This window comes from Seriola aureovittata, chromosome 18, assembly GCF_021018895.1.
Source record: "Seriola aureovittata isolate HTS-2021-v1 ecotype China chromosome 18, ASM2101889v1, whole genome shotgun sequence".
NCBI lineage: Eukaryota > Metazoa > Chordata > Actinopteri > Carangiformes > Carangidae > Seriola > Seriola aureovittata.
In genome coordinates, this window is record NC_079381.1 from 24,960,001 (window position 1) to 24,977,438 (window position 17,438).

Consider the following 17,438-nt stretch of genomic DNA (forward strand, 5'->3'; position numbering starts at 1 on the left):
ATGCTCTTGTTTTGTTTGGATTTTAATTTCTATTCTTTTATCTGATACATTTATTTTTGTTTATCTGTGTCACTTCCTGTATGAGCTCAGACCTGGATTGTCTTTCAGCTTGGTTTTTCCTGCAGTTTTTTATATGAATGAAGAAGTGATGAAATTATTCAAGTTCAGTGCGTCAACATCAGATCAGCATCACATGCTCAGCTATGAAGAGTTAAACAGGAAATGTTTCTGTGTTTGTAGAGGAAGAATAAACCTGTAGCACCTCCTGTGGCTGCAGCTGCTGCACCGTTCTTCCTGCCAACAGTTCCTGGTCTCACACCTCAATTCACGTTGCCCACGGCAACCAAACAGGAAACACAGGTACACCTGATGGACGTCAGCTACTTCTTCTGTCTTATTTTATAAACAGAATTATTGTTTTTCTTATTCTTCTTATTGTTATTTCAGTCGAAGGTGCTGGGCTGGGGTCTGTTGTCTCAGAGGTCAGAGTTCAGCTCTGCTCTGGAATCAGCTCTAGATTCTGGATCATGTGAGTCTGAATGTGTTTCATGTTCATCATGAAAACTAATTTTTAAATGTAATGTTCAGTGAGGTGGTTTGTTGTTGTTTTTTTCAATGCTAAGTTGATATTTAGTTATTTCATACCGTCCTGTGGAAATAACATCAGTGAATGCAGACATGTAAACATTTAAACATGTATTTATTATTATTATTTAGACTTATAGACATATGTCTGAATGACGTGTGCTCAGAGCTAGAAATCGCAGGCTTGCAGCTGAGAGGTGTCAGCTGTGACTGTCACAAACCTTCATTTATATTTAAGTCTCACACTTCAGCTTAAAATTTGAGTTTTTGATGAACTGATGAAACATTGATCAAATCTACAGTCCAGGCTTTATCTAAATATTTAATATCTATAAATAAAAACGATGATACGTAGATAATATTTTATATAAATTCTTTTAATCATCAAAATATATTATGTTTTATGTTTTTATTAAATCTTTATTATTATTATGAACCGCTAATATAAATTTAATTTTTCAAATTTCCAAATCAAACTAGTCATTAATAAAATAAATTCTAATATTAAATCAATAACCACAGATTCGCTCTCTCTCTCTTTGCAGTCGATCGCCCTGTGCGTCTCCTGAAGGATTGTGGGCCGGCAGCGCTCTCCGTCGAGCTCACTTGTCTGACATCAGAGGGGGGTGGAGCCAGCAGCCTCCTGCTAGCCTTCATTTACATGATTGACAGCATGTTGGCTAGTGGGCGGGACTTTGATCTGGCACACGCTTACCTAGCGCTTTTCCTGAAGGTCAGCCAATCAGAACGCAGCAAAGAATCACATTACTTTCAGCCCTACATTTTTCAGGCTTTTATTATGAAAATTTCTCCACAGTTTCCTGTTTAACTTAAAATTTTTTATTTTATCTTTTTCAGCTCCATCTCCATTCGTTGTCACAGCACGCTGTTGCCATGGCAGCACTGATCCGTCTGTCCACTCGGCTGGAGGCAGGGTGGGCGGAGCTACGGGCATCATTCGACCAATCGCTGTGTCTGCTGTCGTACACCAAGAGTGCCCTGCTGTGACACACACACACACACACACACACACACATGCAGAGTTTTGTATTTTAATAAATTTACACGTTCAATCATGTCCATGTTTTTTTTTTCTTCTGAGATTCTTCAGATTTTGGAATGCGTCTCTTCACAGCTTCAATAGAAACATCATAGTATAGTAAGGCATAAAAAACTAAGTATTTTAAATCATGAAAATGTCATAGTAAAGAAAAAAAAGTCAGTATACTGAGTCATAAAAAAAAGTAATAGTGCAGTAAATCATGAAAATGTAAAAGTATGTTGAGGTACAAAAACAGCGAGGCAATAAAAGTCATGGTAAAGTAAGTCATAAAATAAGTTAATATATAGTAAATCATTAAAAAGTCATACTATAGTAAGTCATAAAAACGTTATAGAACAGTAAGGTATGAAAAGTGAAGTAAATTAACTATAAAAAGTCATAAATGAAAGAGAAAGGCATGAAATTGTAAGTATCGTAAAGCATAAAAAGTCACAAAAATGTCAGTATAGTAAGGCATAAAATGAATGAAAACGTCACAGTATTACAATTCATGAACAGATATAAAAATATCAGTATAATGACAAAAAACATTATGCTATGTTAATGCATAAAAGTTATGAAAAAGTCATGAAAGGCATGAAAGATATAAAAAGTCATAGTACATTAAGGCATAGATAATAAAAACCTCATAGTGTAGTAAGGCAAAAAAACTCATTAAAAACTCATAGTTTAGTAAGGTATAAAAGTCATAAAAACATTATAGTATAGTAAGTCATAATAATTCATAGCATAATGAGGCATAGAAAGCAGAGGTGGAAAAAGTACAGAAATTTTGTATTCAAGTAAAAGTACCAATACTTTGATGAAATATTACTCAAGTAGAAGTAAAAGTACTCATCTGAAAATGTACTCAAGTAAAAGTAAAAAGTAGTTCATTTGAAATGTAAAAGTAAAAGTTACTTAGTTACTTTCTTTGTGAGGGTAGTAAAAATAGGACAAGGGGTCAGAAATCCAAAACTATTTTGTTTTTAATTAAAGAACAAGTGTAACAAATGTAAGTGCAAAAACAACAACTTCTTGTTCAGTTTAAGTAGCAACTTAAAGTTAGTTGTTTTGTAAAGTTAATCACTGTTGGTTCTGGTGCGTATTTTTCCCCTATAGGTTGAATTGTTATTTTTACTCAGTAACGGATAGGATTTATAAAGTAACTAAGTACAATACTTGAGTAAAAACGTACTCAAGTAAAATACAAAATACCGATTTTAAATTGTACTTAAAAAATACAAAATACACAAAAAAAATATTCGATACAGTAACGTGAGTAAATGTATTTCGTTACTTTCCACCTCTGATAGAAAGTCATAAAAAACTAACAGTATTGTAAGGCATAAAAGTAACAAAAATGTTATATTATAGTAAGGCATAGAAAGTCATAAAAAACGTTATAGTATAGTAAGGTATAAGAAGTCATAAAATAGTCATATAATAGTAAGGTATTAAAGTCACAAAATCATGATAGTATAGTAAGGTATAAAAGGCAATAAACACCTCATTGTATAGTAAGGCATAGAAAGTCATAAAATGCTCATAGTACAGTATAGTATGTTATTTTATAGTAAGTTATAAAAAGTCATACTATAGTAAAACATAAAAAGTTATAGAATAGTGAGGAATAATAAGACAGTATAGTAAGTTATAAAAGTCATATAAAAGTTATATTATAGTAAGGCATAGAAAGTCATAAAAATCTCATAGTATAGTAAGGTATAAAAGTAACAAAAATGTTATATTATAGTAAGGCATAGAAAGTCATAAAAAACGTTATAGTATAGTAAGGCATAAAAAGTAATAAAAACGTCATAGTATAGTAAGGCATAAAAAGTCATACTATTGTAAAACATAAAAAGTAATAGTATAGTAAGGAATAATAAGTCATAGTATAATAAGATATAAAAAGTCATACTATAGTAAGGCTTAAAAAGTTATAGAGTAGTAAGGCATGAATAGTGTCATGCCCTCTGCCCCTGCTCCCTGCTTGTGTGTTCAAATCTGATTACAGATGGGAGACTGCTGTGCTGGAGTCGGGGCCTCTCAGCTGCTGCTCATCTGGTCATCAACCCACACTACATAAGATCTTGGGCCACAGTCAGTCAGCGCTGGATTATAGACACTGCTTCCTGTTAGTGACGTAACCAGCTCTCATCATATCTTTGTCAGTACTCTAGCTTGTAGTCCTAGCCCTGCAAAACCTAACTTGTTCTCTTTTCTGCACTCCAGCTACACCCTCCGCCCTGACTCCAGCCTGCATCTCAAGCCAGAGCTCATTCTCCGCCAGCCTGCCCATCTGCCTTCATCTGCCAGCACCTGCCTCCCTGCCATACCATCCTACACAATAAACACTCTTGTTACCTGACCTCTGCCTCTGCCTCCTTCCCTGCTCCTGAGTCCGCCTACCCGGCCTTGACAGAACAGTAATAAAGACCTCAGAGTATAGTAAGGCATAAAAAGTCATAGTATAGTAAGGCATAAAAAGTCATAGTATAGTAAGGCATAAAAAGTCAAAGAATAGTAAGGCATTAAATTCATGAAAAAGTTATATTATTGTAAGGCATAAAAAGTCATAAAGAATCATAGTATAGTAAGGCTTAAAAAGTCATAAAAAACGTCATAGTATAGTAAGGCATAAAAAGTAATAAAAACGTCATAGTATAGGAAGGCATAAAAAGTCATAAAATGCTCATAGTACAGTATAGTATGTTATTTTATAGTAAGTTATAAAAAGTCATACTATAGTAAAACATAAAAAGTTATAGAATAGTGAGGAATAATAAGACAGTATAGTAAGTTATAAAAGTCATATAAAAGTTATATTATAGTAAGGCATAGAAAGTCATAAAAATCTCATAGTATAGTAAGGTATAAAAGTAACAAAAATGTTATATTATAGTAAGTCATAAAAAGTCATAGTATAGTGAAGCATAAAAGTAACAAAAATGTTATATTATAGTGAGGCATAAAAAGTCATACTATTGTAAAACATAAAAAGTAATAGTATAGTAAGGAATAATAAGTCATAGTATAATAAGATATAAAAGTCATACTATAGTAAGGCTTAAAAAGTTATAGAGTAGTAAGGCATGAATAGTGTCATGCCCTCTGCCCCTGCTCCCTGCTTGTGTGTTCAAATCTGATTACAGATGGGAGACTGCTGTGCTGGAGTCGGGGCCTCTCAGCTGCTGCTCATCTGGTCATCAACCCACACTACATAAGATCTTGGGCCACAGTCAGTCAGCGCTGGATTATAGACACTGCTTCCTGTTAGTGACGTAACCAGCTCTCATCATATCTTTGTCAGTACTCTAGCTTGTAGTCCTAGCCCTGCAAAACCTAACTTGTTCTCTTTTCTGCACTCCAGCTACACCCTCCGCCCTGACTCCAGCCTGCATCTCAAGCCAGAGCTCATTCTCCGCCAGCCTGCCCATCTGCCTTCATCTGCCAGCACCTGCCTCCCTGCCATACCATCCTACACAATAAACACTCTTGTTACCTGACCTCTGCCTCTGCCTCCTTCCCTGCTCCTGAGTCCGCCTACCCGGCCTTGACAGAACAGTAATAAAGACCTCATAGTATAGTAAGGCATAAAAAGTCATAGTATAGTAAGGCATAAAAAGTCATAGTATAGTAAGGCATAAAAAGTCAAAGAATAGTAAGGCATTAAATTCATGAAAAAGTTATATTATTGTAAGGCATAAAAAGTCATAAAGAATCATAGTATAGTAAGGCTTAAAAAGTCATAAAAACGTCATAGTATAGTAAGGCATAAAAAGTAATAAAAACGTCATAGTATAGGAAGGCATAAAAAGTCATAAAAACGACATAGTATTGTATGGCATAAAAGGTCATAAAAACGACATAGTATAGTAAGGCATAAATAGTCATAGTCTAGTAAGGCATAAAAAGTCATAAAAACAACATAGTATAGGAAGGCATAAAAAGTCATAGTATAGTAAGGCATAAAAAGTTATAAAAACGTCATAGTATAGTATGGCATAAAAAGTCATAAAAAAAGTCATAGTATAGTAAGGCATAAAAAGTCATAAAAAAAGTCATAGTATAGTAAGGCATAAAAAGTCATTTTATAGTAAGTCATAAAAAGTCATAAAAAAGTCATAGTATAGTAAGGCATAAAAAGTCATAAAAAAGTCATAGTATAGTAAGGCATAAAAAGTCATAAAAAAAGTCATAGTATAGTAAGGCATAAAAAGTCATTTTATAGTAAGTCATAAAAAGTCATAAAAAAGTCATAGTATAGTAAGGCATAAAAAGTCATAGTATAGTAAGGCATAAAAAGTCATTTTATAATAAGTCATAAAAAGTCATTTTATATTAAGTCATAAAAAGTCATAAAAAAGTCATAGTATAGTAAGGCATAAAAAGTCATAGTATAGTAAGGCATAAAAAGTCATAGTATAGTAAGGCATAAAAAGTCATAAAAAAGTCATAGTATAGTATGGCATTAAAAGTGATAAAAACGACATAGTATAGTAAGGCGTAAATAGTCATAGTCTAGTAAGGCATAAAAAGTCATAAAAACAACATAGTATAGGAAGGCATAAAAAGTCATAGTATAGTAAGGCATAAAAAGTTATAAAAACGTCATAGTATAGTATGGCATAAAAAGTGATAAAAACGTCATAGTATAGTAAGGCATAAATAGTCATAGTATAGTATAGCATAAAAAGTCATAAAAACGTCATAGTATAGTAAGGCATAAAAAGTGATAAAAACGTCATAGTATAGTAAGGCATAAAAAGTCATTTTATAGTAAGTCATAAAAAGTCATAAAAAAGTCATAGTATAGTAAGGCATAAAAAGTAATAGTATAGTAAGGCATAAAAAGTCATAGTATAGTAAGGCATAAAAAGTCATTTTATAGTAAGTCATAAAAGGTCATAAAAACGTCATAGTATAGTAAGGCATAAAAAGTTGTATTATAGGAAGGCATAAAAAGTAATAAAAACGTCATATTATAGTAAGGCATAAAAAGTCATAAAAACGACATAGTATAGTAAGGCATAAAAAGTTATATTATAGTAAATCATAAAAACGACATAGTATAGTAAGGCATAAAAAGTGATAAAAACGTCATAGTATAGTAAGGCATAAATAGTCATAGTATAGTATAGCATAAAAAGTCATAAAAACGTCATAGTATAGTAAGGCATAAAAAGTGATAAAAACGTCATAGTATAGTAAGGCATAAAAAGTCATAGTATAGTAAGGCATAAAAAGTCATAAAAACGTCATAGTATAGCATGGCATAAAAAGTCATAGTATAGTAAGGCATAAAAGTCATGAAAAAGTAATAGTATATTAAGGTATAAAAAGTCATAAATAAAGTCATAGTATAGTAAGACATAAAAAGTCATGAAAAAAGTCATAGTATAGTAAGCCATAAAAAAAGTCATAGTATAGTAAGGCATTAAAAGTCATAGTATAGTAAGACATAAAAAGTCATGAAAAAAGTCATAGTATAGTAAGCCATAAAAAAAGTCATAGTATAGTAAGGCATAAAAAGTCATAAAAACGACATAGTATAGTAAGGCATAAAAAGTTATATTATAGTAAATCATAAAAACGACATAGTATAGTAAGGCATAAAAAGTGATAAAAACGTCATAGTATAGTAAGGCATAAATAGTCATAGTATAGTATAGCATAAAAAGTCATAAAAACGTCATAGTATAGTAAGGCTTAAAAAGTCATAAAAACGTCATAGTATAGTAAGGCATAAAAAGTCATAAAAAAGTCATAGTATACTAAGGCATAAAAAGTCATAGTATAGTAAGACATAAAAAGTCATGAAAAAAGTCATAGTATAGTAAGGCATAAAAAGTCATTTTATAGTAAGGCATAAAAAGTCATGAAAATGTCATAGTATAGTAAGGCATAAAAAGTCATAGTATAGTAAGGCATTAAAAGTCATAGTATAGTAAGACATAAAAAGTCATAAAAAAAGTCATAGTATAAGAAGGCATAAAAAGTCATAAAAAAAGTCATAGTATAGTAAGGCATAAAAAGTCATTTTATAGTAAGTCATAAAAAGTCATAAAAAAGTCATAGTATAGTAAGGCATAAAAAGTAATAGTATAGTAAGGCATAAAAAGTCATAGTATAGTGAGACATAAAAAGTCATTTTATATTAAGTCATAAAAAGTCATAAAAAAGTCATAGTATAGTAAGGCATAAAAAGTCATAGTATAGTAAGGCATAAAAAATCATAGTATAGTAAGGCATAAAAAGTCATAAAAACGTCATAGTATAGTATGGCATTAAAAGTGATAAAAACGTCATAGTATAGTATGGCATCAAAAGTGATAAAAACGTCATAGTATTGTATGGCATAAAAGGTCATAAAAACGACATAGTATAGTAAGGCGTAAATAGTCATAGTCTAGTAAGGCATAAAAAGTCATAAAAACAACATAGTATAGGAAGGCATAAAAAGTCATAGTATAGTAAGGCATAAAAAGTTATAAAAACGTCATAGTATAGTATGGCATAAAAAGTCATAAAAAAAGTCATAGTATAGTAAGGCATAAAAAGTCATTTTATAGTAAGTCATAAAAAGTCATAAAAAAGTCATAGTATAGTAAGGCATAAAAAGTCATAGTATAGTAAGGCATAAAAAGTCATAGTATAGTAAGGCATAAAAAGTCATTTTATAGTAAGTCATAAAAGGTCATAAAAACGTCATAGTATAGTAAGGCATAAAAAGTTATATTATAGTAAATCATAAAAACGACATAGTATAGTAAGGCATAAAAAGTGATAAAAACGTCATAGTATAGTAAGGCATAAAAAGTGATAAAAACGTCATAGTATAGTAAGGCATAAAAAGTCATAGTATAGTAAGGCATAAAAAGTCATAAAAACGTCATAGTATAGTAAGGCATAAAAAGTCATTTTATAGTAAGCCATAAAAAAAGTCATAGTATAGTAAGGCATTAAAAGTCATAGTATAGTAAGACATAAAAAGTCATGAAAAAAGTCATAGTATAGTAAGCCATAAAAAAAGTCATAGTATAGTAAGGCATAAAAAGTCATAAAAAAAGTCATAGTATAGTATGGCATAAAAAGTCATGAAAAAAGTCATAGTATAGTAAGGCATTAAAAGTCATAGTATAGTAAGACATAAAAAGTCATAAAAAAAGTCATAGTATAAGAAGGCATAAAAAGTCATAAAAAAAGTCATAGTATAGTAAGGCATAAAAAGTCATTTTATAGTAAGTCATAAAAAAGTCATAAAAAGTCATAGTATAGTAAGGCATAAAAAGTAATAGTATAGTAAGGCATAAAAAGTCATAGTATAGTGAGACATAAAAAGTCATTTTATATTAAGTCATAAAAAAGTCATAAAAAGTCATAGTATAGTAAGGCATAAAAAGTCATAGTATAGTGAGGCATAAAAAATCATAGTATAGTAAGGCATAAAAAGTCATAAAAACGTCATAGTATAGTATGGCATTAAAAGTGATAAAAACGTCATAGTATAGTATGGCATCAAAAGTGATAAAAACGTCATAGTATTGTATGGCATAAAAGGTCATAAAAACGACATAGTATAGTAAGGCGTAAATAGTCATAGTCTAGTAAGGCATAAAAAGTCATAAAAACAACATAGTATAGGAAGGCATAAAAAGTCATAGTATAGTAAGGCATAAAAAGTTATAAAAACGTCATAGTATAGTATGGCATAAAAAGTCATAAAAAAAGTCATAGTATAGTAAGGCATAAAAAGTCATTTTATAGTAAGTCATAAAAAAGTCATAAAAAGTCATAGTATAGTAAGGCAAAAAAGTCATAGTATAGTAAGGCATAAAAAGTCATAGTATAGTAAGGCATAAAAAGTCATTTTATAGTAAGTCATAAAAGGTCATAAAAACGTCATAGTATAGTAAGGCATAAAAAGTTATATTATAGTAAATCATAAAAACGACATAGTATAGTAAGGCATAAAAAGTGATAAAAACGTCATAGTATAGTAAGGCATAAAAAGTGATAAAAACGTCATAGTATAGTAAGGCATAAAAAGTCATAGTATAGTAAGGCATAAAAAGTCATAAAAACGTCATAGTATAGTAAGGCATAAAAAGTCATTTTATAGTAAGCCATAAAAAAAGTCATAGTATAGTAAGGCATTAAAAGTCATAGTATAGTAAGACATAAAAAGTCATGAAAAAAGTCATAGTATAGTAAGCCATAAAAAAAGTCATAGTATAGTAAGGCATAAAAAGTCATAAAAAAGTCATAGTATAGTATGGCATAAAAAGTCATAAAAAAGTCATAGTATAGTAAGGCATAAAAAGTCATAAAAAAGTCATAGTATAGTAAGGCATAAAAAGTCATAAAAAAGTCATAGTATAGTAAGGCATAAAAAGTCATTTTATAGTAAGTCATAAAAAGTCATAAAAAAGTCATAGTATAGTAAGGCATAAAAAGTAATAGTATAGTAAGGCATAAAAAGTCATAGTATAGTAAGGCATAAAAAGTCATTTTATAGTAAGGCATAAAAAGTCATAGAAAAGTCATAGTATAGTAAGGCATAAAAGTCATGAAAAAAGTCATAGTATAGTAAGGCATAAAAGTCATGAAAAAAGTCATAGTATAGTAAGGCATAAAAAGTCATTTTATAATAAGTCATAAAAAGTCATTTTATATTAAGTCATAAAAAGTCATAAAAAAGTCATAGTATAGTAAGGCATAAAAAGTCATAGTATAGTAAGGCATAAAAAGTCATAGTATAGTAAGGCATAAAAAGTCATAAAAAAGTCATAGTATAGTATGGCATTAAAAGTGATAAAAACGTCATAGTATAGTAAGGCATAAAAAGTCATTTTATAATAAGTCATAAAAAGTCATTTTATATTAAGTCATAAAAAGTCATAAAAAAGTCATAGTATAGTAAGGCATAAAAAGTCATAGTATAGTAAGGCATAAGAAGTCATAGTATAGTAAGGCATAAAAAGTCATAAAAAAGTCATAGTATAGTATGGCATTAAAAGTGATAAAAACGACAGTATAGTAAGGCGTAAATAGTCATAGTCTAGTAAGGCATAAAAAGTCATAAAAACAACATAGTATAGGAAGGCATAAAAAGTCATAGTATAGTAAGGCATAAAAAGTTATAAAAACGTCATAGTATAGTATGGCATAAAAAGTGATAAAAACGTCATAGTATAGTAAGGCATAAATAGTCATAGTATAGTATAGCATAAAAAGTCATAGTATAGTAAGGCATAAAAAGTCATAGTATAGTAAGGCATAAAAAGTCATAAAAACGTCATAGTATAGTAAGGCATAAAAAGTCATTTTATAGTAAGTCATAAAAAGTCATAAAAAGTCATAGTATAGTAAGGCATAAAAAGTAATAGTATAGTAAGGCATAAAAATCATAGTATAGTAAGGCATAAAAAGTCATTTTATAGTAAGTCATAAAAGGTCATAAAAACGTCATAGTATAGTAAGGCATAAAAAGTTGTATTATAGGAAGGCATTAAAAGTAATAAAAACGTCATATTATAGTAAGGCATAAAAAGTCATAAAAACGACATAGTATAGTAAGGCATAAAAAGTTATATTATAGTAAATCATAAAAACGACATAGTATAGTAAGGCATAAAAAGTGATAAAAACGTCATAGTATAGTAAGGCATAAATAGTCATAGTATAGTATAGCATAAAAAGTCATAAAAACGTCATAGTATAGTAAGGCATAAAAAGTGATAAAAACGTCATAGTATAGTAAGGCATAAAAAGTCATAGTATAGTAAGGCATAAAAAGTCATAAAAACGTCATAGTATAGCATGGCATAAAAAGTCATAGTATAGTAAGGCATAAAAGTCATGAAAAAGTAATAGTATATTAAGGTATAAAAAGTCATAAATAAAGTCATAGTATAGTAAGACATAAAAAGTCATGAAAAAAGTCATAGTATAGTAAGCCATAAAAACGACATAGTATAGTAAGGCATAAAAAGTCATAGTATAGTAAGACATAAAAAGTCATGAAAAAAGTCATAGTATAGTAAGCCATAAAAAAGTCATAGTATAGTAAGGCATAAAAAGTCATAAAAACGACATAGTATAGTAAGGCATAAAAAGTTATATTATAGTAAATCATAAAAACGACATAGTATAGTAAGGCATAAAAAGTGATAAAAACGTCATAGTATAGTAAGGCATAAATAGTCATAGTATAGTATAGCATAAAAAGTCATAAAAACGTCATAGTATAGTAAGGCTTAAAAAGTCATAAAAACGTCATAGTATAGTAAGGCATAAAAAGTCATAAAAAAGTCATAGTATACTAAGGCATAAAAAGTCATAGTATAGTAAGACATAAAAAGTCATGAAAAAAGTCATAGTATAGTAAGGCATAAAAAGTCATTTTATAGTAAGGCATAAAAAGTCATGAAAATGTCATAGTATAGTAAGGCATAAAAAGTCATAGTATAGTAAGGCATAAAAAGTCATTTTATATTAAGTCATAAAAAGTCATAAAAAAGTCATAGTATAGTAAGGCATAAAAAGTCAAAAAAAGTCATAGTATAGTAAGGCATAAAAAGTCATTTTATAGTAAGTCATAAAAAGTCATAAAAAAGTCATAGTATAGTAAGGCATAAAAAGTAATAGTATAGTAAGGCATAAAAAGTCATAGTATAGTGAGACATAAAAAGTCATTTTATATTAAGTCATAAAAAGTCATAAAAAAGTCATAGTATAGTAAGGCATAAAAAGTCATAGTATAGTAAGGCATAAAAAGTCATAAAAACGTCATAGTATAGTATGGCATCAAAAGTGATAAAAACGTCATAGTATTGTATGGCATAAAAGGTCATAAAAACGACATAGTATAGTAAGGCGTAAATAGTCATAGTCTAGTAAGGCATAAAAAGTTATAAAAACGTCATAGTATAGTATGGCATAAAAAGTCATAAAAAAAGTCATAGTATAGTAAGGCATAAAAAGTCATTTTATAGTAAGTCATAAAAAGTCATAAAAAAGTCATAGTATAGTAAGGCATAAAAAGTCATAGTATAGTAAGGCATAAAAAGTCATTTTATAGTAAGTCATAAAAGGTCATAAAAACGTCATAGTATAGTAAGGCATAAAAAGTTGTATTATAGGAAGGCATAAAAAGTAATAAAAACGTCATATTATAGTAAGGCATAAAAAGTCAAAAAAACGACATAGTATAGTAAGGCATAAAAAGTCATAAAAACGACATAGTATAGTAAGGCATAAAAAGTTATATTATAGTAAATCATAAAAACGACATAGTATAGTAAGGCATAAAAAGTGATAAAAACGTCATAGTATAGTAAGGCATAAAAAGTGATAAAAACGTCATAGTATAGTAAGGCATAAAAAGTCATAGTATAGTAAGGCATAAAAAGTCATAAAAACGTCATAGTATAGTAAGGCATAAAAAGTCATTTTATAGTAAGTCATAAAAAGTCATAAAAAAGTCATAGTATAGTAAGGCATAAAAAGTAATAGTATAGTAAGGCATAAAAAGTCATAGTATAGTAAGGCATAAAAAGTCATTTTATAGTAAGTCATAAAAGGTCATAAAAACGTCATAGTATAGTAAGGCATAAAAAGTTGTATTATAGGAAGGCATAAAAAGTAATAAAAACGTCATATTATAGTAAGGCATAAAAAGTCATAGTATAGTATAGCATAAAAAGTCATAAAAACGTCATAGTATAGTAAGGCATAAAAAGTGATAAAAACGTCATAGTATAGTAAGGCATAAATAGTCATAGTATAGTATAGCATAAAAAGTCATAAAAACGTCATAGTATAGTAAGGCATAAAAAGTGATAAAAACGTCATAGTATAGTAAGGCATAAAAAGTCATAGTATAGTAAGGCATAAAAAGTCATAAAAACGTCATAGTATAGCATGGTATAAAAAGTCATTGTATAGTAAGGCATAAAAGTCATGAAAAAGTAATAGTATATTAAGGTATAAAAAGTCATAAATAAAGTCATAGTATAGTAAGACATAAAAAGTCATGAAAAAAGTCATAGTATAGTAAGCCATAAAAAAAGTCATAGTATAGTAAGGCATTAAAAGTCATAGTATAGTAAGACATAAAAAGTCATGAAAAAAGTCATAGTATAGTAAGCCATAAAAAAGTCATAGTATAGTAAGGCATAAAAAGTCATAAAAACGACATAGTATAGTAAGGCATAAAAAGTTATATTATAGTAAATCATAAAAACGACATAGTATAGTAAGGCATAAAAAGTGATAAAAACGTCATAGTATAGTAAGGCATAAATAGTCATAGTATAGTATAGCCTAAAAAGTCATAAAAACGTCATAGTATAGTAAGGCATAAAAAGTCATAAAAAAGTCATAGTACAGTAAGGCATAAAAAGTCATAGTATAGTAAGCCATAAAAAGTCATAAAAAAGTCATAGTATAGTAAGGCTTAAAAAGTCATAAAAACGTCATAGTATAGCATGGCATAAAAAGTCATAGTATAGTAAGGCATAAAAGTCATGAAAAAGTAATAGTATATTAAGGTATAAAAAGTCATAAAAAAGTCATAGTATACTAAGGCATAAAAAGTCATAGTATAGTAAGGTATAAAAAGTCATAAAAAAGTCATAGTATACTAAGGCATAAAAAGTCATAGTATAGTAAGACATAAAAAGTCATGAAAAAAGTCATAGTATAGTAAGGCATAAAAAGTCATTTTATAGTAAGGCATAAAAAGTCAAAAAAAGTCATAGTATAGTAAGGCATAAAAAGTCATTTTATAATAAGTCATAAAAAGTCATTTTATATTAAGTCATAAAAAGTCATAAAAAAGTCATAGTATAGTAAGGCATAAAAAGTCATAGTATAGTAAGGCATAAAAAGTAAAAAAAAGTCATAGTAATGCAAGGCATAAAAAGTCATAAAAAAAGTCATAGTATAAGAAGGCATAAAAAGTCATAAAAAAAGTCATAGTATAGTAAGGCATAAAAAGTCATTTTATAGTAAGTCATAAAAAGTCATAAAAAAGTCATAGTATAGTAAGGCATAAAAAGTAATAGTATAGTAAGGCATAAAAAGTCATAGTATAGTAAGACATAAAAAGTCATTTTATAGTAAGGCATAAAAAGTCATAAAAAAGTCATAGTATAGTAAGGCATAAAAGTCATGAAAAAAGTCATAGTATAGTAAGGCATAAAAAGTCATTTTATAATAAGTCATAAAAAGTCATTTTATATTAAGTCATAAAAAGTCATAAAAAAGTCATAGTATAGTAAGGCATAAAAAGTCATTTTATAGTAAGGCATAAAAAGTCATAAAAAAGTCATAGTATAGTAAGGCATAAAAAGTCATAAAAACGACATAGTATTGTATGGCATAAAAGGTCATAGTATAGTAAGCCATAAAAAGTCATGAAAAAATTCATAGTATAGTAAGGCATAATAAAGTCATAGTATAGTAAGGCATAAAAAGTCATAGTATAGTAAGCCATTAAAAGTCATAGTATAGTAAGACATAAAAAGTCATGAAAAAAGTCATAGTATAGTAAGGCATAATAAAGTCATAGTATAGTAAGGCATAAAAAGTAATATTATAGTAAGGCATAAAAAGTCATATTACAATAAGGCATAAAAAGTCATAAAAACGACATAGTATAGTAAGGCATAAAAAGTTATATTATAGTAAATCATAAAAACATCATAGTATAGTAAGGCTTAAAAAGTCATAAAAACGTCATAGTATAGTAAGGCATAAATAGTCATAAAAACAACATAGTATAGTAAGGCTTAAAAAGTCATAAAAAACGTCATAGTATAGTAAGGCATAAATAGTCATAGTATAGTATAGCATAAAAAGTCATAAAAACGACATAGTATAGTAAGGCTTAAAAAGTCATAAAAACGTCATAGTATAGTAAGGCATAAAAAGTCATAGTATAGTAAGGCATAAAAAGTCATAAAAAAGTCATAGTACAGTAAGGCATAAAAAGTCATAGTATAGTAAGCCATAAAAAGTCATAAAAAAGTCATAGTATAATAAGGCATAAAAAGTCATAAAAAAAAGTCATAGTATAGTAAGGCTTAAAAAGTCATAAAAACGTCATAGTATAGCATGGCATAAAAAGTCATAGTATAGTAAGGCATAAAAGTCATGAAAAAGTAATAGTATATTAAGGTATAAAAAGTCATAAAAAAAGTCATAGTATAGTAAGGCATTAAAAGTCATAGTATAGTAAGACATAAAAAGTCATGAAAAAAGTCATAGTATAGCATGGCATAAAAAGTAAAAAAAACGATATAGTATAGTAAGGCATAAAAAGTTATACTATTGTAAGGCATAAAAAGTAATAAAAACGTCATAGTATAGTAAGGCATTAAAAGTCATAGTATAGTAAGACATAAAAAGTCATGAAAAAAGTCATAGTATAGTAAGGCATTAAAAGTCATGAAAAAAGTCATAGTATAGTAAGCCATAAAAAAAGTCATAGTATAGTAAGGCATAAAAAGTCAAAAAAAAGTCATAGTAATGCAAGGCATAAAAAGTCATAAAAAAAGTCATAGTATAGCATGGCATAAAAAGTAAAAAAAACGATATAGTATAGTAAGGCATAAAAAGTTATATTATTGTAAGGCATAAAAAGTAATAAAAACGTCATAGTATAGTAAGGCTTAAAAAGTCATAAAAACGTCATAGTATAGTACGGCATTAAAAGTGATAAAAACATCATAGTATAGTAAGGCATAAAAAGTTATATTATTGTTAGACATAAAAAGTCATAAAAACGTCATAGTATAGTAAGGCATGAAAGGTCATAAAAAAGTCATAGTATAGTAAGGCATAAAAAGTCATAAAAACGTCATAGTATAGTAAGGCATAAAAAGTCATAAAAAAAGTCATAGTATAGCATGGCATAAAAAGTGATAAAAACGATATAGTATAGTAAGGCATAAAAAGTTATATTATTGTTAGACATAAAAAGTCATAAAAACGTCATAGTATAGTAAGGCATGAAAGGTCATAAAAAAGTCATAGTATAGTAAGGCATGAAAGGTCATAAAAAAGTCATAGTATAGTAAGGCATAAAAAGTCATAAAAACGTCATAGTATAGTAAGGCATAAAAAGTCATAAAAACGTCATAGTATAGTAAGGCATAAAAAGTCATAGTATAGTAAAGCATAAAAAGTCATAGTATAGTAAGGTATAAAAAGTCATAAAAACGTCATAGTATAGTAAGGCATAAAAAGTCATAGTATTGTAAGACATAAAAAGTCATGAAAATGTCATAGTATAGTAAGGCATAAAAAGTCATAACAAAGGTCATAGTATAGCATGGCATAAAAAGTCATAAAAACGACATAGTATAGTAAGGAATAAAAAGTCATAGTATAGTAAGACATAAAAAGTCATGAAAAAAGTCATAGTATAGTAAGGCATAAAAAGTCATAGTATAGTAAGGCATAAAAAGTCATAGTATAGTAAGGCATAAAAAGTCAAAAAAAGTCATAGTATAGCAAGGCATAAAAAGTCATAAAAACGTCATAGTATAGTAAGGCATAAAAAGTCACAGTATAGTAAGGCATAAAAAGTCATGAAAAAATTCATAGTATAGTAAGGCATAATAAAGTCATAGTATAGTAAGGCATAAAAAGTCATAGTATAGTAAGGCATAAAAAGTCATGAAAAAATTCATAGTATAGTAAGGCATAAAAAGTCATAGTATAGTAAGGCATAAAAAGTAATAAAAACGTCATAGTATAGTAAGGCTTAAAAAGTCATAAAAACGTCATAGTATAG

The 17,438-nt window shown here is 28.5% G+C and overlaps 1 protein-coding gene and 2 long non-coding RNA genes across 3 annotated transcripts in view; all 3 read left to right on the plus strand.

Moving 5' to 3' along the window:
- Nucleotides 1–1,663, plus strand: part of wdr36 (WD repeat domain 36) — a 9,260-nt gene extending 7,597 nt beyond the window's left edge. The window contains exons 19-22 of the mRNA XM_056402820.1: nucleotides 241–360; nucleotides 448–529; nucleotides 1,131–1,318; nucleotides 1,444–1,663. Of these exons, the coding sequence (XP_056258795.1) occupies nucleotides 241–360; nucleotides 448–529; nucleotides 1,131–1,318; nucleotides 1,444–1,593 (540 nt within the window). The 3' untranslated portion in view covers nucleotides 1,594–1,663. The remainder of the gene's footprint in view (nucleotides 1–240; nucleotides 361–447; nucleotides 530–1,130; nucleotides 1,319–1,443) is intronic.
- Nucleotides 1,664–3,546: 1,883 nt separating this feature from the next.
- LOC130186777 (uncharacterized) lies at nucleotides 3,547–4,001 on the plus strand. The gene is made up of 2 exons (XR_008830347.1): nucleotides 3,547–3,767; nucleotides 3,866–4,001. It is a non-coding gene; the product is annotated as an uncharacterized LOC130186777 (long non-coding RNA).
- Nucleotides 4,002–4,302: 301 nt separating this feature from the next.
- LOC130186683 (uncharacterized) lies at nucleotides 4,303–5,139 on the plus strand. The gene is made up of 2 exons (XR_008830326.1): nucleotides 4,303–4,905; nucleotides 5,004–5,139. It is a non-coding gene; the product is annotated as an uncharacterized LOC130186683 (long non-coding RNA).
- The last annotated feature ends 12,299 nt before the right edge of the window (nucleotides 5,140–17,438 follow it).